This window comes from Raphanus sativus, chromosome 2, assembly GCF_000801105.2.
Source record: "Raphanus sativus cultivar WK10039 chromosome 2, ASM80110v3, whole genome shotgun sequence".
Lineage (NCBI taxonomy): Eukaryota > Viridiplantae > Streptophyta > Magnoliopsida > Brassicales > Brassicaceae > Raphanus > Raphanus sativus.
This window is the reverse complement of record NC_079512.1, coordinates 7,051,769-7,076,535: the sequence shown is the minus strand read 5'-3', so window position 1 is coordinate 7,076,535 and position 24,767 is coordinate 7,051,769. Positions and strand designations below refer to the sequence as shown.

General features: G+C 33.9%; 2 protein-coding genes and 2 long non-coding RNA genes across 5 annotated transcripts; 2 read left to right on the top strand and 2 right to left on the bottom strand.

The window, feature by feature from the left end:
• Positions 1–463: 463 nt before the first annotated feature.
• Positions 464–2,953, bottom strand: LOC108832568 (replication protein A 70 kDa DNA-binding subunit A-like). The gene is made up of 11 exons (XM_018606038.1): positions 2,816–2,953; positions 2,471–2,738; positions 2,291–2,387; positions 2,045–2,169; positions 1,856–1,940; positions 1,628–1,763; positions 1,352–1,551; positions 1,136–1,259; positions 879–1,055; positions 737–790; positions 464–640 (listed from the first exon to the last, which is right to left on the bottom strand). The coding sequence occupies exons 1-11, from the start codon at positions 2,951–2,953 to the stop codon at positions 464–466; spliced, it is 1,581 nt and encodes a 526-aa protein (XP_018461540.1).
• Positions 2,954–6,061: 3,108 nt separating this feature from the next.
• LOC108839857 (uncharacterized) lies at positions 6,062–6,892 on the bottom strand. Its single transcript, XM_018612632.2, has 2 exons — positions 6,705–6,892; positions 6,062–6,316 (listed from the first exon to the last, which is right to left on the bottom strand). The coding sequence occupies exons 1-2, from the start codon at positions 6,807–6,809 to the stop codon at positions 6,230–6,232; spliced, it is 192 nt and encodes a 63-aa protein (XP_018468134.1). The 5' UTR covers positions 6,810–6,892; the 3' UTR covers positions 6,062–6,229.
• A 2,656-nt stretch (positions 6,893–9,548) lies between these two features.
• LOC108840757 (uncharacterized) lies at positions 9,549–17,582 on the top strand. 2 transcript variants are annotated; one of them, XR_008942658.1, is made up of 7 exons: positions 9,549–9,975; positions 10,094–10,595; positions 10,695–10,742; positions 10,890–10,938; positions 11,042–11,159; positions 12,903–13,024; positions 17,205–17,582. It is a non-coding gene; the product is annotated as an uncharacterized LOC108840757 (long non-coding RNA). The 2 variants fall into 2 exon arrangements; XR_001947971.2 differs by lacking the exon at positions 17,205–17,582 and having other exon boundaries at positions 12,903–13,280.
• A 4,344-nt stretch (positions 17,583–21,926) lies between these two features.
• On the top strand, positions 21,927–22,810 carry LOC108841092 (uncharacterized). Its single transcript, XR_001948055.2, has 2 exons — positions 21,927–22,155; positions 22,245–22,810. It is a non-coding gene; the product is annotated as an uncharacterized LOC108841092 (long non-coding RNA).
• The last annotated feature ends 1,957 nt before the right edge of the window (positions 22,811–24,767 follow it).

Genomic DNA, 24,767 nt, shown 5'->3' with positions numbered 1-24,767 from the left:
TGAGGACACATAAAACGGATTATTTATCGAGTCAAAAACCATCCTTGAATCTCAAGGTAATTCTAAAATCGTTTATCCTGGAAAACTCTATTTATACTAAGCATACTAAACAATAGGTTTGGCTGAATATTCCTTGCGTTACTAAATTATTTTGGTAACTGTTTAGCTGAAAAAAATATACTAAACATGTACGACACCAACGACTACACTATTAATAAACAGAGTCGTAGGAGTTAAAACATATAACTTTCACAAACCAATATGTATTATGAGAAGAAAATATTAATGAGAATAGAGGATTATATAAATCTTTAAAGGAGGGAACATCAGATAGAGCAATAAGCTCTAAAAAGAAACGACAATAAGAAACTCAATGCAGAAAAAAAAAACACAAACGCGATAAAATAAAAATAGTTTGCTGTAAAAAAAACATCCTCTATTCTCTCAAAATCGGAATAAACCCTTAGCCACTTTCTTCGATCTTTTCTTTCTTGATCTTCACGGGACATGTCGTGCGCGTCACTGAGTTCTGATCAAATGTTTCCTCCAGATTCGTAATCAGTGCCCCAACACGTTTGGCAGGTGTTCGATTCTTTGATACAGATTGCTCCGATGAAGAGCCCAGCAGCATCAATGATCCCTACATAAAAAATAGGATTAGTTCTATGGCAATTGCTTATCTAAGTTGTATAAATGAAATATCAAACACCAAGGCATAGTTAATATTCTGATCTACCTCTGGGGCATCAGAAACCAAGGAGTTCTCGATTGCAGTGGAGCTGTCACTCCCCTACCAAAACACGCAATAAAATTATAAGTTGGAATCCATCAGATGTGTTCAAAAGTTCAAAGTTGAGCATACGAATTATAAGACAAACCGTTGGAGTAGTAGCACCCACGAACTCGGTTATCATCTGTGTGTCTGATATGATCTTCAAAACCTTGTAAATTTCGTGCTTGTATAAATAGTTCTCACGCTCAATACCAATCTTGAAAAGAAAGGTTTTACCAACCAAATTGTTGATAGGTGGAGGTAGAAGGTAAGGTTCTTCCATCTGTAGAATATAGGTAATAGAATTCTGTTACTAATGACCTTATTATAAAGAAATATAAGAGGAGGAAAGTGATATATTACCTCATCTGGATTTGGTCCAGTAAGCTCAATGCATGGTTGTTGTAAGAGCTGGAGTGCAAGATTATCAAATAGCAGAAACTTGGTATTGCTTGTGTTGTCAAGGACCACAGCATGGATCTTGTACCTTTGCATAGAAAAAATAAGCAAGATTTAATAAGAGTACGGGTATATAACTTAATAAAAATATGCAATAGCATAAGAGATACTGAATGTAACCTTGGCAAGATTTTGGGGTTATGCTGGTTACATTTCACACAAAAGTAATTGTGCTTGAAAAGATCTTCGTCCAGGCCATCATCAATAGAATCATTGGGGACAGTGAGAACCTTTTTGGAACACACTTTGCAGCTAAGATAGAACCAACCCATATCAGAATCAATCCCACCTATAGTGCACATCACAATACACTTCTGCACCTATCAAACACATAAGAAGAGTTCAGATATATGATATAGCAAAAATTCAACCTCATTTAACTTATTAGACTATTACCTGTCTTACTGTCAACACCTCAGCAATAGTCATCTTAGGGGTATGGATGAAAAAATCATCCTTATCAGAAACACCTTTAACAGAGGCAAGATGCTTTGGGCTAACAATTGCCAAAGCCATGTCATCCTTAGGCAACCTTCAAAAAATAGATTTATTTTTTTCTGAGCAAGACACGAATGTTGTAAAAACTCGGGAATCACAATGTTTGTAAATTGAAGTTGTACTTACAGTGTAAGAAACTCATCAACCTCGTCCATGTTAGGATTAACAGCAACATCAGAAACATTGTAAGCATTTGACACAGAACGTTCATCTGATAATCCACGACGGGGATGAGTAAGAGTAATATAATAGTTAGCGTTTGAAAACTTTTGGATTATTTAAAAAATTGAAAAAAGTAGAACAGATAGATTAAACCTTTCCACACTTTGATCTTCCCGAATCTGAGAACCAGTACTTTTTGATTTTCACGTCGCAGTTGAATGGCGTTATCCACGTCAGTTGCAAACTTACCCCACAACACCAACGGAAGACGATCATCACTGCACACAGATAACAGAATAAAATATGTCATGAATGCTATACTATTATTATCTTATTTAATAATAATACCAATTAATAACATAAACATTGAAAAAGTTGTAATAATAAGCAAGAAGTTACTCTTGGTTCCTCAGTTCCAAAGACAACTTCTGGGTATCCTTCCCATTGACCGAAAGAACTTCAAGATGAGAGACTTCAACAATCTGTCCTATGACATCTACAATCCAGATTAAAACATGAGGGTTTAGTTAGTATCCATCAATATATCATACATCCTTTTTAAAATATGTGTACACTCACCAACCAAGTAGTCGGCATTTTGAGTACCATCCATGATAGATCCATAACTGACTGGTTTGAAACCATTCAAGTTGGTTGGCAAAACATCACAGGGTCTTAACCTTGTTGTCGGGAGGAACACAATACGGTATGGATGGTTGGTTGTGCGGTATGATCCACATGCGTATGTGACGGTAAAATTGACAATCAGTTTTGATACATTTTCACGGAGGGCAGACTCAAACTGGGTGACCAGTTCCTTCTTCACGGTTCCATGAATCATATCTCCCTATAAAAGAAAACACAATATTAGTATCAAAACGGGTAAAGAAAAGAAATCTGAACTGGACATAATTAAATCCTCACCTTAGAATCCACCAGCACCATTTCAATGGTCTCCCCTACAGCAGCAGAGTATTGCCTCCATAAACGGATAACTTTGACCCTGATTTTCCACATGGATTTGAAAGGCTTAAGAGCAGCAACAAAATCCAAACCTGCCATGATATTGCTAAGAAATTTGATAAAAAGGCAGAGAAGGTGAAGTTATAGATTTGAATGGTAGTGTAGAACCACATCTGAAACACTTTATATAGAGGAAGTTCTTAAATCTGCGGTATTAAAATGAATCAAACTAATTGGCGTAATATTAGTTCTGCGACCTAATATTGTCCTAAAATATCCTAGTCAAGCAAATCAATCGCCAAAATATAAGATTTGTAACCTCATACTCTCCAAAAATAACATTCTAATTGAACATCATGATCTTAAATAGGCGGTATAATAGTAAACTACAGTAAATGTTCTCATCAAACAGTAAGTAAACTTACCATAAAATAAGATACAGAATCGTACGAATTGAATATAAAGACAATCAATTACATTTACTATGATTTCGTTAATTAGCGTAAGAGGATGAAATTTGCATTTAAATTTAACACATTTCAAAATTTAAACGGAATATAAATGATTATGGAGATATTCAAACAATATAAATTTAAACAATATATATTCAAACAATATAAATTTAAACAATATATATAGGATAGAAAGATATCATGTGTAAGAAATCAAATATCTGCATATGATTTATATTTTTAAGAATATAAATCAAATCATATATTCTTTAAAGATAAATATATTAAAAATTTAAATCATATATTCTTTAAGGATAAAGACAATCAAAATATAATCATAATCATAATCATCATTTATATCATATAAAAAACTTAAAATTTGAATATCAAAATGTTTAATATATTAAAACATTTAAATCATATTTTCCTTGAATACAAAAATCAACAAAATACAATCATATATAACACACGTAATGATAACCAAGTAGAATTGAATGTGGGTGTATATGAAAATCCAGTTATGAGTCACATGTCCCTAAATAATATTAAAATATACATGTTAATGATATGGTGATGCCAGTGGCAGAATTCGTAATTAGTCTAGTACTCTATGGATTATATCAGAAAGTGTCAGAGAACAGCTATCATGTCGACACGTCAGGAGTGGTATGCGAGTAAATAAGTTGTTTTTTAATGGTTCTTTCTAAATCTGCTTCTTCTTTAATAGTAAGGGGGATAAGAGATTTTGCTTAGGTGTTTAAAACGTCACTGTTTTAACGTCTCTGTGTCTCTCAGTGTTCATGACTTATGAGATATATCGATCATGAAGTTTTTTTTATTGATCATGAAGTTTAGGAAGCTTAGTTATATACAATTTATTACATTTTATAGGTTGGGACCACGAAATCATTGTATATTGATCTTTTTAACACTAGAAAGTCTAGACTTTTGACCCCAAAAAAAAAAGAGAGTCAAGACTGATGTTTCACTGTGTTTGACGTCGACGATGCCATCATTGTCGGGTTTTGAGGTGGGGATAATGCCCTAACTTACTCGGAGACGGATCAATGGCACAAATTTGAGGCGAGAGTGCATTTATAAATCGTAGAGTTATGGTGTGTTTGTTTTCATATAGTGACAAATACTATGAATTTATTGTACAGAAAGTGGTGGGATTTTTACTGTTTTCTTCAGGGACCGTCCGTTGTTCGGTCCAGTTTGCTTAGTGTTGCTATAATATCACAATGGCCATTTATCTCCCGAGTCCTGGCTAAATTCCAGTAACACATGCAATGGTAAACACTAAACACGATGGAACGAACGATCAGGAAAAAGGATTACTAAATTTTCAAAAATCTGAAAACCAATATAAAATTGAAAAAAAAACTTCCCTTTTAACTTTGTAATACAATTTGAAAAAGAAAATCGCATAAAAAACCTTCAAAGTGTCACTTACAGGCATTTTAAACTTTGGATTATTTTCAATAACATTTTTAACCTTCAACATGACATTTGTGTCATAAAAAACTTCCAAAGCAAAAAGTTGATCGGTTCTGCGGGTTTTTCAAAAATAATTATTTAATTAATAAAATAAATTAAATAAACAAAATAAAAAATTCAAAAAATAAATAAAAATCGAAACTTTTAATAACAATGAAAGCAAAAAAAATTAAATTAAATTTATAAAATTAAATAATTTTCTATAATATTAATAAAATAAAAATACTAAAAAATTAATAATAAATAAGATTAAATTTAAATAGAGAAGAACTAAATAAAAAGTTCACAAATAATATTATTTAATTAGTAAAATAATAAAAAAATTAAATAAAAATCAGAAAATTAAACAAAAATTGTAAAATTTAATAAAAACTCATAAATTAAATAATATTTAGAAAATATAATTCAAAAAATAAATGAGATCAAATTAAAAACAGAAAAATAAAAAATTCATAAATTTCAAAAATATGAAAATTCAAAAGTTTGAAAAAGTTTTTCTTTGTCATTTTTAACGATGATGTTGTATCATTGGAGATATAACAATTATCGTCATTGTTAATGGTTATGTAGAAACCATCATCGTCACAAGTGAAATTTGAAATTTGAATTTTCTATTTTCTATTTTTTTTTAAATTTGTGAACTTTTATTTAGTTCTTCTCTATTTAAATTTATCTTATTTATTATTATTTTTTAGTTATTTTTATTTTATTAATATTTTAGAAAATTATTTAATTTTAAAAATATTTATTTAATTTTCTAAATTTTAATTTTTTATTTTTTATTTCATTGTTGTAAATTTTATTAAAAATTTCGATATTTATTTATTTTTTGAATTTTTATTATTTATTTTGTTTATTTTATTAATTAAATAATTATTTTTGAATTATTACCTGTTGAACCGGTGAACTTTTTGCATTGAAATTTTTTTATGATATAAATATCACTTTGAAGGTTATACTTAAAAGTGTTAGTAAAAAAACTTTAAAGTTTAAATTGATAGTAAGTGAAATTTTGAGGATTTTTTATGCGATTTTCCCCAATTTGAACTTGACAGGTTTTTTTTTTTTGTCACAAAAACTTGACAGGTTATATTTCTACTTTGATAGCCAACGCGAATCATTAACTGTAATTGATGAAACCTCCTTAAACTTCTCTATGAGCACAAAATCTATGATTTACAAGGTTTGAGGAAGACAGGCAGAGCAAGATGCTGGTACCTCTTGCACTAGTATTCCATTAGTTGACAAGAAGAAGAACAACAAAGAGGAAGCTACTTATTCATGATCATCATCATTCCCACATTCAATAGCATATATGGTATTGTCGTTTTATGCAAACTCCATTTTGGGTCCATAACAATGGAAAAAAAGAAGAAGTCATTCATATTTGGTTAGAAATCCAAATTATAACTGAAGAAGATTATCAGGCAAGAGGATCCTCCTCTCTAGCTTTCCGCAGCAACTCAGCTCTAACCCGCTTTACTTCGGCCTCCTTCTCCATCCTCTCTTGCTGCATATAAACAAGTTCTTTTTGTTATCTTATCACTACTTCAACAAGTGAAAACCACTGATCTCTATACGTGCGGTTTCAGATCACTTATCACTACTACTTATCAAGTGCAAATCAGTGAGAGCTTATCTCCTAACAAGATCCAAACACCAATCTCTACTCAAACACCAATACGAACATATCAGTTAACTGTTTTCACTTAATCAACTACAATCACATTAAAGTTGATTAATCAAACACAAGTTAAGCTTAGCTTCTATCAAACACAGTTTAATCTGATCTATAGCAAGTAATCGATCAATCTGAAGATAACTAGATCAAATTCGATAGCCTAGGGTTTGATCTCAATTCCAAATCGAAGAGATGAGTGAGGAAGAGAGAATGAAACCTTCTCGTCTTGGTGAAGAGCGATCCAGACGTGGACTTTGTCCATGGATTGCCAGAAGGCGAAAGCAGCCAATGTCATCCCAAAGTAGGTCAACACCTTCACCATCGCCGCTGCTTTTTTTCGAGAAGATGAATCGCGGATCGGGAAGGGGAAGGGGAAGAAGAAGCCCTGGATGTTGTTGGATGGTGTGTTAAGGGGGTAAAGATCTCGTGCGGAAAGATACACCTAACTACTGTGTTGCCACCGTAGATCTGTTGTTGCCAAAAAGAAGAAGTCAATTTCAGTTTTAAATTTTTTTAACTTTATTTTATTTTCCTATTTACTTTTTCTTTCCTCTCCTTTCATTTTATTTGATCTATATTTTCAGTAATACAACTTAGCCAAATAATAATATCAGAATAAACATACATGTTTTTGTACATATGCTGTATTTTGAATTATTTCAAATGGATATGGATTTCTTTTAATATATAATTTTTTATTAAGAAGAATATCTCATTCTATTATATATCATGTTTTATAAAATAACATATATTTATAAAATAATTTGATCCAATTTTATTTTTCAGTTTTTTATATTTTCTTTGCTTTATTTTCTTTTTCTCCTCTTTTTATTTTGATCTATATTTGGTATATATTTCATATTTTCATTTTTAAAAGATATTTTTTTTTTTGCAAAATTTCTTCATGTATCACTTTGAAAATTTATAAGACACATACTTCTTAAAAATATATAAGTAGCTTTATAATAATTTTATATCTTTATTTACATGTTAATATTATTTTATATGAATAAAACATTTGATTTATAAATAAAAATTATTATTGTGATATTTTATATCATAAATGGAGTTACACGTGGGCTATGCGCTGTCGTCGAGGGTCACGTTCACCCTTTGGACTCTTTTGATGTTTGGGTTTCGGTTTGCCTCTGTGTTTTTCGTCTGGCCTTCCTTTTCGGCCTCTCTCGTATTTTTTTTGTTGGCTTTTTCGTTTTCTAATAAAATGAGATGAGAAAAACAAATAGGATCTGGTTTTAGTTTCTGAGTTATACTCTCCCATATTTATATATAGTATGATTCGCTTATAATATTGTTTAATAAGCTAATCAACTTCATATATATTTAAAAACATAGATTATGTTATATGTAAAATAAAATTATTTATATAATAAACAATAGATATATTACTATTATTGAAGTATAACAAAAATAGCTAACTAGTAACTTGATCTTAGAAAGGAGGAGGCTCAAGCGGAAACTTGGTTTTCTTCCTGAATTGATTCTCTGAACTAAGTTGGTAGATATATATGGAAGTTGGTCTAGGAAGATTAGTGAATATAGTTTAATCCGATCATAAAGCTTCTCTAGGAGCACATCGACCTATAATCTTATCGACTAATCGATCGACGTGATGAGAAAGGTGTATCGATCGATACTCCAGTAGAATAATCGACATTCCAGTAGAATAATCGATGACACTTTTTCATACCAAAAAGTGACAGCTGAAGTTGAAGATCTAGACAATAGATATGTCCCCAGCTTAAGAATTTCAACTAACAAGTTATTTATAATTTTTCACGACAGAACTTAACAAAGCCATGTTCGTAATAAATTATTCCTGGACGGAAGGCATAGGTAAAATTCTCCACAAAACCTTGTTTGCCAGAAATTATTCCGGATGGATAAGTGTCTTGGGAATAGTTCTCGATGAATCATGATTGTCATGAATATTTTTGACGGCCATTTTTCTATCGAAAATTTCGGTGACCATGTTCTCGACGAATTTCTGATGACCATATTCTCGACGAATTTCTGATGGATCTTTTCTAAGAAAGGTGTCTTCGGAAATCTTTAGGAAAATTGTCCTTTAGGGAATTTGTCGGTGTATAATGACAAATTTCTGACAAGATAAACTCGACAAAACATATTCAGCGGGAATTACATGTGTTTTTGTAGAGTAAATGCATCATTACTAATTTCTCATCCACTAAAAGTTTTCTTCAGGTGAAAGGATGACAATCTAACAGCTTTTGGGAGATTACATAAAGGACAAAGACTGGAGAAAGATTGCAAAGTGCGTACGATTTTTGAGAACCTTCCGATAGATTAGGGAAGATCAACAAGATTTTTCCAAAATACTCATACTTTTTTGGTATACACATCAAACTTTTTTAGATTAACAAATATAATTTGTCCAACAATTATATCATAGTCATGTCTTAATTGGCAGTTTGTCCTCAAAATCTTTAATCTGAAGTTGTTAGGAATTATCGATCGTTTGATTGCTTAAATCATTAACGATACAAGATTTTTAACCCAGTTCCCTTGCGGTACCTCTGGGGTGGGAACCGTCTCCCACAACTTCTACTATCAATCAAAGAGGTTTATACAAACGCTCTAAGCACTCTTCTCGTATAAACATGATATTAACAAAGAATAAGAAGATCAAAGAAACTCTATCTCTTAGAGACATGACTCGAACAATGTCTCTTAGTTTCTTCTACTCTTGATCTCTCTTTCTTAGCTCTCTTTGTCTCTGTGTTTAGGGTTTCTCGGATCTCTCGGATAATCAACCAAGCTTGGAATGTCTTCTATTTATACTTGAACCGTAGCTGACTTATTACCCCCATGTCGTACGGATTATGTAAATAATCCTTTTCCTTTCACAACGTCGGTTTGTAGTACACATTGCGTGATTGGGCTTTTCCTATAACTTCTAATCCAATAAAAAAGTATTAACCCAAAGCCCATATCTTCGCAATCTCCACCTTGGGCTTTGGTCAGATAAGGCCCATCTTCACCTCACGTCTCCTTCTTTCCCTGATATCAAATCGACGCTTTTCTTTCTGGTAACGTGTCTGACACAAATCCTGACATGCAAGTATGCAACTGGAACTCCGACGACTGTGCCCTTTGGAGATCACTCCACCTTGTCGTCTATCTCCGGTGTGATTCCGATCACCAACTCTCAACCAGCGGGTTCCGTCGCCGTTGGGAACTGCCTCCACCACCAAAGCTCATGGATCTCTTCTCTGTGAATGTCGTTTCCTTGCTTGCTTTGAGAATGAACCACACCAATTGTTCTTATTGTGAATCATCTATCACCATTAGCATATGAAACAACCCCTAAGAACCTTCAGCTACAGACCGGACGAATGACCTTTGCGTCTCCGGTGAAGCTTTTACTCAACGGTGAAAACGATGCAGTTTCTCTGCATCTCCGGTGGCTTGCTTCTATGATGAAGCTTACAAACTCCTCCCTGTCTTCGGTAAGTCTGAGTTTTGCTTTCCCTGTAAATAAACACTAGTAGACCATGTCCTTACCCCTTTGATTTTACTCCTTTTTCCGATAGTGAAAGCTGATGCCGTTTGCATCTTTTGTTGCAGCTTCTACTTCAACCTTTGATAAGTATTCCTGCAACTTCTGGTAATGATTTGATGTAAATCTCAGAGCAAGTTACCCCACCTTGAGCCCTGATTCTTCCATAGATTACACCACCTCGGACCTCACTGCTTCTGTTTTCTTCTTGAGATAAAAAACTCAGAGAAATTCATGACTCTCTCTTAAGTTATCACCATTGATAACCACTGTGATATCAATGCTCAAGAGCCTCCAGCGTCCGACTCATCTCTCTTGATAAGTTGCAAACAGAACTAGCTTGTCTTCTCTCTACAGCTTGTCCGGCGAAGGCCTTCGCCACCTCCACTGTCCAAGACGTTTCCTTGTGTAATCTCCTCCAGCAAACGTGTTGGTCACCATCACCACATACCTCCGTCGGTATCCATTGGCGACTCTGCCTCGTTTCCTTTTCCACAATAGCTCCACTTTATTTTACCATCCTCCACAGCTCCACCTGAGCCTCAAATCATCTTCTGATTCCATTTAATGGTAATATCCTCAATAAAGCCTGGAACTACTCCATCTGTTCTGTCTCTTCTGATTTCTCTAGGCTATTTTAAATCATCACTTTATATTTCTTCTCTGCAGTTTCTTCGGTGATCAGTCGAAGTACTTCTGCTCCCATGATGATTTCCGGTAAAACCACAAACCTGAACCATCCTTCTAGCCTCTGTAATTTTCAGACTTATCTGAGACAGTGAAATCACAGCTTGGATTTCAACCTCTTTCTTCACACAGTAGCTCCTTGTGGAATCTAACCCTTGATTCCTTGCTTCTTTCCAGCTACTCATGACGCAAGACCAACCTTCTCTCTTGCTTCCTGCAATTTCAGGTATATCCCATAACCTGATCCTCCTCTAGACTTGAGTTACAGCCTGTTTTTTTTTTTTTTTTTTTTTCTCCGAGAACCTTAACGGAACCTGAAACCGTTTCAGATTTCGATGACGAACTCCACCTGGAACCAGAATCAACACTCCACGACTTTTGATTCTTCACGGTCACCTTAAACCTTGACTGCTAGACCTCAGCTTCCTCTCCTTTTTCGTCCTCTAGGTACTTCCCTTTACCTATATATGTTTTTGCACTTTAAATTTAGTACAAACCAGAATCTTGTCTGCCTCACGCCCGAAGCTACATTGATTCTACTATTATCCAATCAATCACACAGCCTCCTCCATGACCGTCATGAATCTGTTGTTGATTGAACTCGTCCTCCCTTTTCATCTTAATTTTCTGCAAATGCACAAACCTCTCTGAATCATACATGTTTCAACCCGTGAAACAACCTCTGATTCATAATGCTTTTCTGTTTAACCCCACAGCTTCGGATTCTTTTTGTACCGCCGTTAACGTTAGTTAACAGAACACGCCATCAAGCTCCAAACATGCTAGATAGACTTTCGACACAAACCATGATCCGTGCTTTTTTCTTAAACAGAACCTTATTAACAGTGTTACACCTTGCTGCTAGATTTCTTTTTCTCTAAGCTTTACTTGAGCTTCCCTTTTGTGTTTCAAAAAATATTGCTTTATAGTTAAACAACCGCAGTCTAAATCCATCTTGTACCGCCATCATCCATGATGGAACCCGCCTCCTAACCATTCTTGTCGGGAAGACTTTCGACACAACTTTCCATTCATCTCTTCTTGTTTAACCTTCTGTATTAGATCTGCCTTGAACTCCTATGTGTACCACTGTCATCGCTTAACAGAACCCGCCATCAAGCCATCATCCTTGCTAGATAGACTTTCGACACACCCCTAGTCCAAGCATATCTTCTTACAGAACTTCACACAACCTTTGTGTTTTTCCTTAGCTCTTGAAACTCTGATCCTTATCGGAAAGTATTCTGTTTTGACCCAATTGAAAAAAAACTATTCTCATTACCCTACCAAAATTCTAACTACTCCACTTTTTTTTCTCATATTTCTCTTCTCTTTATTACCCTTAACTATTATATTATTATCTTATTTATTGTGGTCCCCACGTTTCCATATCTCTATTTTTTTAATTTAACTCGCGGACCCCCTTTCCCACATACCTAACATTGGACCCCACATCCAGTCTACCTCTCTCCTTCTGACAAGTGTCCTTCTTATCCATTTTCCCATTTTATTCCCTTTTTCCTAACCTCATTCGAAACTATTCTCATTCATTGATGATTTTGAAGATTTTTTTGAGGGAAATTGGTATTTTTTTCACGAAATTTTCATAACAATATACTACTTATGTTCTATGTATTATGTGTAACGAAAAATATGAATGTATTGCTGTAAAATGCGTGAGAGTTTTCAAAGAAAAATGAAAATAATGTTTGGAAAAGATTCTGAATTTTCTCTATTTTTAACACGGTTTTGAAAGGAAAAAAACATGAAAATTGTGTTAAACGATAATCTGGGTTGTGTAACACGTTATTAGTTGATTAAAAAGACTTAAACAGGTGAAAACTAAAGTTTTAGGTATATTGTTATGAAAGAGATGTTTAAGGGCGATTTTGTACATTTTTTTTTGAACAAATGGGGCGATTTTGTATATTTCTTCTTATTTTGCACTTTTTTAAACCATAATAATGCATTACAATAGTGGTAGACAATATTGTGGGTTGTATAATACCCTCTTGGTCAATTAAAAATGTTAAATCGACAAAAGCAAAAAAAATTAAGAACTACTAGAACTACTAGTATTACTAAAGTGATGCTTGTATTATTTGTATTACTAGATCGACTATGTACCAAAGATCTTGGACAACTTAGATCATTTAAATGGTTTACTAATTATATTTTTATTTTTTTCAGGAAATTCTATGGCTTCTCCTATTACAATCATATGTTTTGACAATGGAGGAAGTTACATCAAGGATGAGGCTGAGATAAAGTGGATTTCGGGAGCAAAGCTTAAGAATTCAGATCTTTGGAAGGTTAGAAATTACATCAAGTCTATTTGGTGTGATGAAGACGTTTTGGGTTATCTAATGCAAGTGAATAATAAGAAATGTAAAAGTGTTCTACATGTGGAGATAAACAGTGACATAGATGATACAGATGGTGGCCATCAACACTAACCTATCCTACTAACTACTAGGAACTACTTTGTACTACTATGTGTAATATGAACTACTAGGTACTACTGTGAACTACATTGAATTACCTTAAAATACTTTGAATTACTATGTATTAAGCATGTTTTTAAAAGACTTAATTTTCGTCTTATTATTTATTTTTAGAAGATGTATCTCATATATTACGTGATTAGATGCTCCTATATGTGTTTATTTGTCAAATTGGACATAAAATATTTTTAATTTCTCAAGTTGATAGAAAACTTCTTATTTCCATAGAAAACATCCTTATGCATCCATATTAATGTCTTGATAGGAAGACCATAATAAGATGAATATAAAAAAAATACATCTTTTTAAAAAGAAAATCTGCCATTGTGTTATATACAATCTAAAACTGTCTAAATTGATTTGTATTACTAATAAATTTGATTTTTTGATTTGGTATTACTAAAAATTGTTGTAATGTGCAAAAGTATTACTATGAAGAAGGAAATATTACTAGTGACTTGAGTATTACTAAGTGTAAATGTTCAAACATGTTTTTTTCCTTTTAACACTTTTTAGACATGTTTTTTTTTTTGAAATTTTAACAAGTTTTAGACAAGTTTTTTTGTTGAATATTTAAAACGTTTTAAACAATTTTTTTGTTGAACTTTTTAATCATGTTTTAGACTTAAATTGCTGAAAATGAAAAGTTTTTGTTTATCATGTCTTTCCGTGGCTTACACTTTTGATATGCAAGTTAGATACAATTGTATTGTTTTTTAATCTCATGGCTAGCTTTTTTTTTTAATTGTTAGTGCAAAGCTACTACATTTAAATGTGGTTTCTCAGTTACCAAAATTTGGATTATTCACGTCAGACAAAAGATATATAAGAAAAAGAAAACATGGGGAACTCACTTGAATAGGTGAAGCTGCCAAGAGAGTGTATAACTTGCATTTGGTTATATAATATTTTAATACTATTTATTCAGGTTCTAATAGAAAAAGTTCAAGCACATGGTGAGTCCTATAAGAGCATCATTATTGGAGGGCACTATACAAAAGCCCTTAGCTTTATTTTTTTATTTTTATTTTTTGGTCATGAAAGCTTAGGACAACCTTAAGGACAGCCTTTATTTAAGGGCTTTTTCCTGCTTTTTTTTCTCGGTCCTCTCCTCTTCACCCTTAAGGGCTGTCTTAAGGGCTTCCCAATAATGATGGTCTAACGTTGAACATCTTGTTGATTCTCTATGTATATGTGTGTCGTGTATATATTAACACATGGTGTCTCTGCATATAAATATGAGTCACCAGCCATCTCTTTATCCATAAGAAAAGAAGAAAAAATAGAAAAAGGATATGGGAGTAGAAAGGGGAAGTGGTAAGGGCCTGAAGAAGATGCTAAAGAGATGTTCGAGTTTGGGAAAGAAGAACAACGTCCACGTCAACTCTAAGGGCGTCTCCAAAGGTCACTTCGTTGTTTACGTTGGTCTCTCCAGATCCCGACACGTTATTCCTATCTCCTTCCTTGTTGATTATTTTGTATATGTGTTTACGATTTATAAAGAAAAGAAACAAAAAAGAATAAAACTGAATGCTCTGTTCTTTGGCAAAGAAAACAGAGTAACGTAAAACTAATTTTATTTCACTTGAAAACTAATTGTATTGCACTGAATCATGATGTGTTATGAGACAGACTCCATCCTATATTTATACATGATGAAAGAGTGCATAGAAGAGACACAACTCTTGACTTATAAACTAAATAACTAACTTATATGAATGTGACATTACTAATCTTACTAACTATACAAATACTTATAAAATTTGGAACTCGATTATATTCAACATTCCTCACGCAACCCATCTTTCAGATACACTTTCTAGTTTTTATTTATACATACACACATATATAATTAAGAATCTCCTAATGGAAGCTGTCATTGCATGTGACATTACTGGTGCATCAGATGTTGCTGCGACAATCCGAGGAAGAGTTTCGGTTCTACCAAGACAATGGCCTAACCATTCCTTGTGATGAAGACTTCTTTCTCTCTCTCATCTCCTCCATTAATCAGCACTGACAGTGACAAGACATATATGAACATGCAGTGCTAGCTCCTGCTTTGTGGTTATAAACTCGTATTTATGTAAGTTCTAATAGCTAAGACAAGATTACTTGCTTCACAAAAAACAGCAGCGTCGTTATCTTCAGCTGAATGGTCGGAGCTTCGTTGCCGAAACCGAACAGAAAGAAGCAAACCCCGCCAAATCTGTTCTGGATTTCACAAGCTCGTATTGTTTCTGTATAAACCCTAGCTTGACGCTGCTGGTTCTAGCGGTGTTGAATCTCAGCAACCTAGAAGCAGCTTCATCTCCTGATCTTTTGGACTTAGAAAACGCAAAACCACAAGATATAGTGCGTCTAAGCCTCCTCCACGAACCTTTACGTTTTTCAGGGAGTTTATAAGCAGCTAAAGCTAAAAAAGAAGCCGGCACAGGCACCGGAGCTAACCACTCTCCCGCAACAACCATTCTAGTAGCCAAACTCCTTGGTCCATCCGTGTGATCAAAGATCAAAAACACACTTCAAACAGCTGCAACAGAAACACACTTCTTCTCAACAAGCTCCCTTCCCGGCCGCAGCTACGCGTACACGACATCTCTCTCAACGGATTTTGTTTACAGTATTGAAAAGCCGGCTAGGTTTTATAAGAAGCTTTGATAAAATCGTTCACACGAGGGCTAATCCCAACGTTTTAAAAAAAATCCCAAAGTTTTTGTCGATTAGGGTTCATACAAAGAGAAGTGACAAAAAAAGGTTCATACAAAGAGAAAGGAAAAAAAAAAAGAGAGAATAAAGAAATAGTGGGGTCGGCAAAAATTATTTTAGGAGTATAAGAGGAAAGAAGGAAACACTTGGGCTAGGTTAGAGGGTTTAGGTTAGGTTTGGTTGTAATTCTGTAGATTCATTAAGGGTACTTTAGTATTTACTCACGTTTCTGTAATTAAAGAAAAAAGAAAATTAAATTATTTAGTAAGTGGGGCAAATTAGAATAAATGATGAAGTTAGTAGGGCGAATCAGAATAAAGTCCGGAAAGTATTCTGTTTTGACCCAATTGAAAAAAAACTATTCTCATTACCCTACCAAAATTCTAACTACCCCACTTTTTTTTCTCATATTTCTCTTCTCTTTATTACCCTTAACTATTATATTATTATCTTATTTATTGTGGTCCCCACGTTTCCATATCTCTATTTTTTTAATTTAACTCGCGGACCCCCTTTTCCACATACCTAACACTGGACCCCACATCCAGTCTACCTCTCTCCTTCTGACAAGTGTCCTTCTTATCCATTTTTCCCATTTTATTCCCTTTTTCCTAACCTCATTCGAAACTATTCTCATTCATTGATGATTTTGAAGATTTTTTTGAGGGAAATTGGTATTTTTTTCACGAAATTTTCATAACAATATACTACTTATGTTCTATGTATTATGTGTAACGAAAAATATGAATGTATTGCTGTAAAATGCGTGAGAGTTTTCAAAGAAAAATGAAAATAATGTTTGGAAAAGATTCTGAATTTTCTCTATTTTTAACACGGTTTTGAAAGGAAAAAAACATGAAAATTGTGTTAAACGATAATCTGGGTTGTGTAACACGTTATTAGTTGATTAAAAAGACTTAAACAGGTGAAAACTAAAGTTTTAGGTATATTGTTATGAAAGAGATGTTTAAGGGCGATTTTGTACATTTTTTTTGAACAAATGGGGCGATTTTGTATATTTCTTCTTATTTTGCACTTTTTTAAACCATAATAATGCATTACAATAGTGGTAGACAATATTGTGGGTTGTATAATACCCTCTTGGTCAATTAAAAATGTTAAATCGACAAAAGCAAAAAAAATTAAGAACTACTAGAACTACTAGTATTACTAAAGTGATGCTTGTATTATTTGTATTACTAGATCGACTATGTACCAAAGATCTTGGACAACTTAGATCATTTAAATGGTTTACTAATTATATTTTTATTTTTTTCAGGAAATTCTATGGCTTCTCCTATTACAATCATATGTTTTGACAATGGAGGAAGTTACATCAAGGATGGGGCTGAGATAAAGTGGATTTCGGGAGCAAAGCTTAAGAATTCAGATCTTTGGAAGGTTAGAAATTACATCAAGTCTATTTGGTGTGATGAAGACGTTTTGGGTTATCTAATGCAAGTGAATAATAAGAAATGTAAAAGTGTTCTACATGTGGAGATAAACAGTGACATAGATGATACAGATGGTGGCCATCAACACTAACCTATCCTACTAACTACTAGGAACTACTTTGTACTACTATGTGTAATATGAACTACTAGGTACTACTGTGAACTACATTGAATTACCTTAAAATACTTTGAATTACTATGTATTAAGCATGTTTTTAAAAGACTTAATTTTCGTCTTATTATTTATTTTTAGAAGATGTATCTCATATATTACGTGATTAGATGCTCCTATATGTGTTTATTTGTCAAATTGGACATAAAATATTTTTAATTTCTCAAGTTGATAGAAAACTTCTTATTTCCATAGAAAACATCCTTATGCATCCATATTAATGTCTTGATAGGAAGACCATAATAAGATGAATATAAAAAAAATACATCTTTTTAAAAAGAAAATCTGCCATTGTGTTATATACAATCTAAAACTGTCTAAATTGATTTTTATTACTAATAAATTTGATTTTTTGATTTGGTATTACTAAAAATTGTTGTAATGTGCAAAAGTATTACTATGAAGAAGGAAATATTACTAGTGACTTGAGTATTACTAAGTGTAAATGTTCAAACATGTTTTTTTCCTTTTAACACTTTTTAGACATGTTTTTTTTTTTTAAATTTTAACAAGTTTTAGACAAGTTTTTTTGTTGAATATTTAAAACGTTTTAAACAATTTTTTTGTTGAACTTTTTAATCATGTTTTAGACTTAAATTGCTGAAAATGAAAAGTTTTTGTTTATCATGTCTTTCCGTGGCTTACACTTTTGATATGCAAGTTAGATACAATTGTATTGTTTTTTAATCTCATGGCTAGCTTTTTTTTTTAATTGTTAGTGCAAAGCTACTACATTTAAATGTGGTTTCTCAGTTACCAAAATTTGGATTATTCACGTCAGACAAAAGATATATAAGAAAAAGAAAACATGGGGAACTCACTTGAATAGGTGAAGCTGCCAAGAGAGTGTATAACTTGCATTTGGTTATATAATATTTTAATACTATTTATTCAGGTTCTAATAGAAAAAGTTCAAGCACATGGTGAGTCCTATAAGAGCATCATTATTGGAGGGCACTATACAAAAGCCCTTAGCTTTATTTTTTTATTTTTATTTTTTGGTCATGAAAGCTTAGGACAACCTTAAGGACAGCCTTTATTTAAGGGCTTTTTCCTGCTTTTTTTTCTCGGTCCTCTCCTCTTCACCCTTAAGGGCTGTCTTAAGGGCTTCCCAATAATGATGGTCTAACGTTGAACATCTTGTTGATTCTCTATGTATATGTGTGTCGTGTATATATTAACACATGGTGTCTCTGCATATAAATATGAGTCACCAGCCATCTCTTTATCCATAAGAAAAGAAGAAAAAATAGAAAAAGGATATGGGAGTAGAAAGGGGAAGTGGTAAGGGCCTGAAGAAGATGCTAAAGAGATGTTCGAGTTTGGGAAAGAAGAACAACGTCCACGTCAACTCTAAGGGCGTCTCCAAAGGTCACTTCGTTGTTTACGTTGGTCTCTCCAGATCCCGACACGTTATTCCTATCTCCTTCCTTGTTGATTATTTTGTATATGTGTTTACGATTTATAAAGAAAAGAAACAAAAAAGAATAAAACTGAATGCTCTGTTCTTTGGCAAAGAAAACAGAGTAACGTAAAACTAATTTTATTTCACTTGAAAACTAATTGTATTGCACTGAATCATGATGTGTTATGAGACAGACTCCATCCTATATTTATACATGATGAAAGAGTGCATAGAAGAGACACAACTCTTGACTTATAAACTAAATAACTAACTTATATGAATGTGACATTACTAATCTTACTAACTATACAAATACTTATAAAATTTGGAACTCGATTATATTCAACATTCCTCACGCAACCCATCTTTCAGATACACTTTCTAGTTTTTATTTATACATACACACATATATAATTAAGAATCTCCTAATGGAAGCTGTCATTGCATGTGACATTACTGGTGCATCAGATGTTGCTGCGACAATCCGAGGAAGAGTTTCGGTTCTACCAAGACAATGGCCTAACCATTCCTTGTGATGAAGACTTCTTTCTCTCTCTCATCTCCTCCATTAATCAGCACTGACAGTGACAAGACATATATGAACATGCAGTGCTAGCTCCTGCTTTGTGGTTATAAACTCGTATTTATGTAAGTTCTAATAGCTAAGACAAGATTACTTGCTTCACAAAAAACAGCAGCGTCGTTATCTTCAGCTGAATGGTCGGAGCTTCGTTGCCGAAACCGAACAGAAAGAAGCAAACCCCGCCAAATCTGTTCTGGATTTCACAAGCTCGTATTGTTTCTGTATAAACCCTAGCTTGACGCTGCTGGTTCTAGCGGTGTTGAATCTCAGCAACCTAGAAGCAGCTTCATCTCCTGATCTTTTGGACTTAGAAAACGCAAAACCACAAGATATAGTGCGTCTAAGCCTCCTCCACGAACCTTTACGTTTTTCAGGGAGTTTATAAGCAGCTAAAGCTAAAAAAGAAGCCGGCACAGGCACCGGAGCTAACCACTCTCCCGCAACAACCATTCTAGTAGCCAAACTCCTTGGTCCATCCGTGTGATCAAAGATCAAAAACACACTTCAAACAGCTGCAACAGAAACACACTTCTTCTCAACAAGCTCCCTTCCCGGCCGCAGCTACGCGTACACGACATCTCTCTCAACGGATTTTGTTTATAGTATTGAAAAGCCGGCTAGGTTTTATAAGAAGCTTTGATAAAATCGTTCACACGAGGGCTAATCCCAACGTTTTAAAAAAAATCCCAAAGTTTTTGTCGATTAGGGTTCATACAAAGAGAAGTGACAAAAAAAGGTTCATACAAAGAGAAAGGAAAAAAAAAAGAGAGAATAAAGAAATAGTGGGGTCGGCAAAAATTATTTTAGGAGTATAAGAGGAAAGAAGGAAACACTTGGGCTAGGTTAGAGGGTTTAGGTTAGGTTTGGTTGTAATTTTGTAGATTCATTAAGGGTACTTTAGTATTTACTCACGTTTCTGTAATTAAAGAAAAAAGAAAATTAAATTATTTAGTAAGTGGGGCAAATTAGAATAAATGATGAAGTTAGTAGGGCGAATCAGAATAAAGTCCATCCTTATCCCTGACACTTAACCCTCCTTGAAAACTTTATCAGACCTGATCGTATATGAACTTCTCATAAGTTCCCTGCCTGCTTTGCCTCAAGTAGACTCCTTGTTTCACCTCCATACGCTTCTGCTATAACCTTTCCCGCGAATCAAAAAATTTACCCTTGTTTTGAATGGCTCTTTTTACTCATGTATCCTTTTATAAGGCGTCCCTTAGAACAAGATACGCAAGTCCTTGTAGCTGTTCATTTAATCCTTGAACACCAGACTGTTTTCAACAACTAGAACAAGCCAAGATACAACCTGATTTCGCAGCAAAAAATCTTGACTTTTCTATTGTTAAAAATAGTACTCATGTGTATTCTTCCAAAATCTTGATTCCATATCCTTAGCAGCCTCGAGTATCCAGAAACTTCGAACATCACAATACCCTTGTGATTGCAGCGGAAATCAGTCTTCAAGTCTTCAACACCTCGTCATGTTTCCTTTGATCTTTCAACTCCAAACTTTCAATGTGTCGACCCCATAATATCACTAACACCCGCAATCAAAACCTGGATTGCTCTGATACCACTTGTTAGGAATTATCGATCGTTTGATTGCTTAAATCATTAACGACACAAGATTTTTAACCCAGTTCCCTTGCGGTACCTCTGTGGTGGGAACCGTTTCCCACAACTTCCACTATCAATCAAAGGGGTTTACACAAACGCTCTAAGCACTCTTCTCGTATAAACATGATATTAACAAAGAATAAGAAGATCAAAGAAACTCTATCTCTTAGAGACATGACTCGAACAATGTCTCTTAGTTTTTTCTACTCTTGATCTCTCTCTCTCTTAGCTCTCTTTGTCTCTGTGTTTAGGGTTTCTCAGATCTCTCGGATAATCAACCAAGCTTGGAATGTCTTCTATTTATACTTGAACCGTAGCTGACTTATTACCCCCATGTCGTACGGATTATGTAAATAATCCTTTTCCTTTCACAACGTCGGTTTGTAGTACACATTGCGTGATTGGGCTTTTCCTATAACTTCTAATCCAATAAAAAAGTATTAACCCAAAGCCCATATCTTCACAGAAGTGAATCCACCACTTTCGGGAAACCTTAAAAAATTCTCTTGGTGCTGGGATATGACAGAATTATTTTATCTCTTCTATAATCAGTTCATTTTTTTTTTTTTGCTTCACTATTTCAACGATTTGATACAGTTCTTTTATGATTACTTGGACCCAAAGCTAAGTTTCCTTTTCAAAGTATGAATTCTCCTCTTTGAATTATCGACCAGAATATAAAAATAAAGAAAAAAGGAAATGTATAAAAGTCAATCCGTCAAATAAAGGAAAAAGTATCTTGCTCTCCAAGCGAAAGACCAAAAGCGTAATCCTATTTAAATCAAAAACTGAAGGACAGCAAAAAACATTGCCCGATTTATTCTTTACGATTCTCTCTCTCTCTCTCTCTGTACACCCTAATTAAGTCTTAGTTACTGTTTTGTGTGGAATCACGATGACAAAATCAACCACCTGTGAAGAAAACGAAAGGATGTTGTGCGGCCACTGCGGGGTTAAAACTCCCATCCGCCGTGAAGGAAACTCCGGCACCGTCAAGTATGTGTTCTGCAATTTTATTATTACTTTTTCTTTTTTTCTTTTTTTCTTATTTTAAATTTATAATTCGGATTTCAAACAATTTGCAGGACGTGTGATTGGTGTGGAAAAGTGTTGGCAGATGAGACTGGAACCGTTGAAGAATATAATGAACTCTTCCTTCGACGTCAATATTTCCAAAAATTGGTTTCTAAATTCAAAAAGAGAAAGCGACAACGTATTAGAGAACGTTAAACTGATGTTATTGTCTTTAAGCCTTAATCTTTTGGTGAACGCAACTATCAGCAGCAGCGATTGAAAATTTAAGCTATTACCACGGCAAAACACAGCATAAGACAGACGCACTCATGAAATAACGCCAGCCTGCTTTTCTTGATGCTGTGGCTGATCGCGTGGATTAAAAAGAACGCTGAATATATTTCAGCGTCACTTCTCATATTTTGTACTTTCGGCAGTTCATTAGCGTCTATTTTTATTTTTCGTACTGTTAAATTTGCTTCAGTTACTCTATAATTTTCAGTCTTTTGAAAGCGTTCCTCGGGGGCGAATTAAGCGTCGACTGAGCGACGTTCATCAAAAGAACAGAGCTATAACAAACTGATTGTATTTTCTCTTCTTGTTAAGATTTGTTCAGATGTACATATTTATTTATTTATTTACTAAAGAGAATCTATTTACTATGGTCATAAATAAAATATTGAGAAAAGTAAAATATTGAACCGTATTTTTTTTCTTTTCTTAAGAAAATTGAACCACTCAGACACTAGGAAAACATTTCACTAATATATAGTTCCATAAACTGCTTTTTTAACTCTGACATCTCTGATGAAGAAATTTGAGTTACCCCTAAGGTAAGTTTTATCGTAAAATTGATGTCACAAGATGATGGTAAACCAAGTATATTCTCTGGAAAAAATATCTGCAAAATCTGATACTGCATGTATTTCGACTGCTTCTCCACACCCACTAATATTGCAAAGAATCCAATACACCCTTTATTTATTATTAACACTCGATTCAAGCTTGATTCAAAATGATGAAGATGAACTACGAGAGAGAAAGAGATTGAACTGAGAAAATTTGTTATTCACATTAAAGTTAAATATACATTCTAAGTTACATTCTTTATAAACTCAGCCGGTATTTACAAGTAAATCGAATAATCACTTAACCAACATTTTACCGGTATTAACCAACTATCCTAAGAAGCCCTCCTCAAGTCTTTAGCTTCTGTGTCTGATTGAAGATAAAGTCTTGAGAATGAGAACCATCGCAAGAGAGAATGAAAAAGACCTAGATGCAGAGCCTTCGTCAAAATATCTGCAAATTGATTCCCCGTAGATACATATATAGTGTTTGCAAGTGTCATGCCTTTATCTGATTACGAACCGTATGTGATGTGATCATGGACCAGCCAACTCATGAAGACAATGTGATGATAGATGAGCCAGCTGCTGAAGATGTCTTAACCATACCAGAAGGTCCTATTACTCGTTCAAGGAGTAGACAACTCAAGAAAGCCATTGGAGGATTACTCATGATAGCCTGGAAGCAAGAAGAAGGTTTTGGAAAAAGCTTGATCAACCAAGACACACTTATCACCATTCAAGCAACATCACCATCAAGCTGATCATCATCTAGGCAAGTGGCTTGGTGTACTCTTTTTCCCTTAGATAGTTTTGTCCCACTGGGTTTTCTATCTAAGGTTTTTAATGAGGCATCAAGTTCACTTTCACATCTCCTAGATGATGTATCATGGGTGCATCTCGGATGCATATTTATCTTATGTTATATTTTAGACTATGGTTTCTTTTTATTTCCTTTTATTTGAAACACAAGGAGTATGTTCCTTTAATTGAGCTTGTGTATGTACAAATCTCAGCCTATATATATGTTGTGTCCGCAAACCCTAATAGCTATCAAGTTATCTTTTCACAAACCTTTTATCTATTGTTCTCTCTTCTCCTTGTTATCAAGTTGGCGAGTGATCTTGTTGGTGTGTAGTATCCAACAGCCCAAGGATCTCTTCTTCGGTGTGTCATATCCGAACTAGGCATCTAGGAGTATCAAGAGCCCTTTCACATCTCTTGTGTCACCATTCATTCCACAAACCTTGAAGAACTTGAGTCTCTGATTCGTCCTTGCAAGGATCTATCCCCCTTATAACCAGAGAAGCATCCTAGGAGTGTATCAAGTGGTATCAGAGCAACTCTGGCTAGGGAAGTTGTTGTTTACTCGATTTTTCTTATAGATCTGTTCATCTATTTCATCACTATTGCTAGATCTGTGTATGTTTGTCTCAGAACTGATAGATCTAAGTATTTCGACTAGGGTTTCTAAAGAGTCCATTCATATTCTTGTTGTCTACGGTTTTGAAACTTCTAGATCTATAAGTTGTTTGTGTTTGCTTGATTCGATCTGTTCTTATATCCATAGATCTGTGATTGTTGAGTCATATCATCATTTGTTGAACTTGATCTATTGGTGTAAGTGTGGAAAGAGTTTTAAAAATCAAACCTGATCCGTGTTGTTCAAGTTTTATCATCATTTGTTGTTTCCTTATTTGAATCTATTTCGTTTTGTTTTGTTTCTTGAACTATTTACTGGTTGCT

Coding starts and splice junctions, on each gene's coding strand:
- LOC108832568 (XM_018606038.1), bottom strand. CDS start 2,953: ATGGCAGGTTTGGATTTTGTTGCTGCTCTTAAGCCTTTCAAATCCATG. Junction 2,739..2,815: donor TGGTGCTGGTGGATTCTAAG/GTGAGGATTTAA, acceptor TTTCTTTTATAG/GGAGATATGATTCATGGAAC. Junction 791..878: donor TGGGTGCTACTACTCCAACG/GTTTGTCTTATA, acceptor GTGTTTTGGTAG/GGGAGTGACAGCTCCACTGC.
- LOC108839857 (XM_018612632.2), bottom strand. CDS start 6,809: ATGGTGAAGGTGTTGACCTACTTTGGGATGACATTGGCTGCTTTCGCC. Junction 6,317..6,704: donor CTCTTCACCAAGACGAGAAG/GTTTCATTCTCT, acceptor GTTTATATGCAG/CAAGAGAGGATGGAGAAGGA.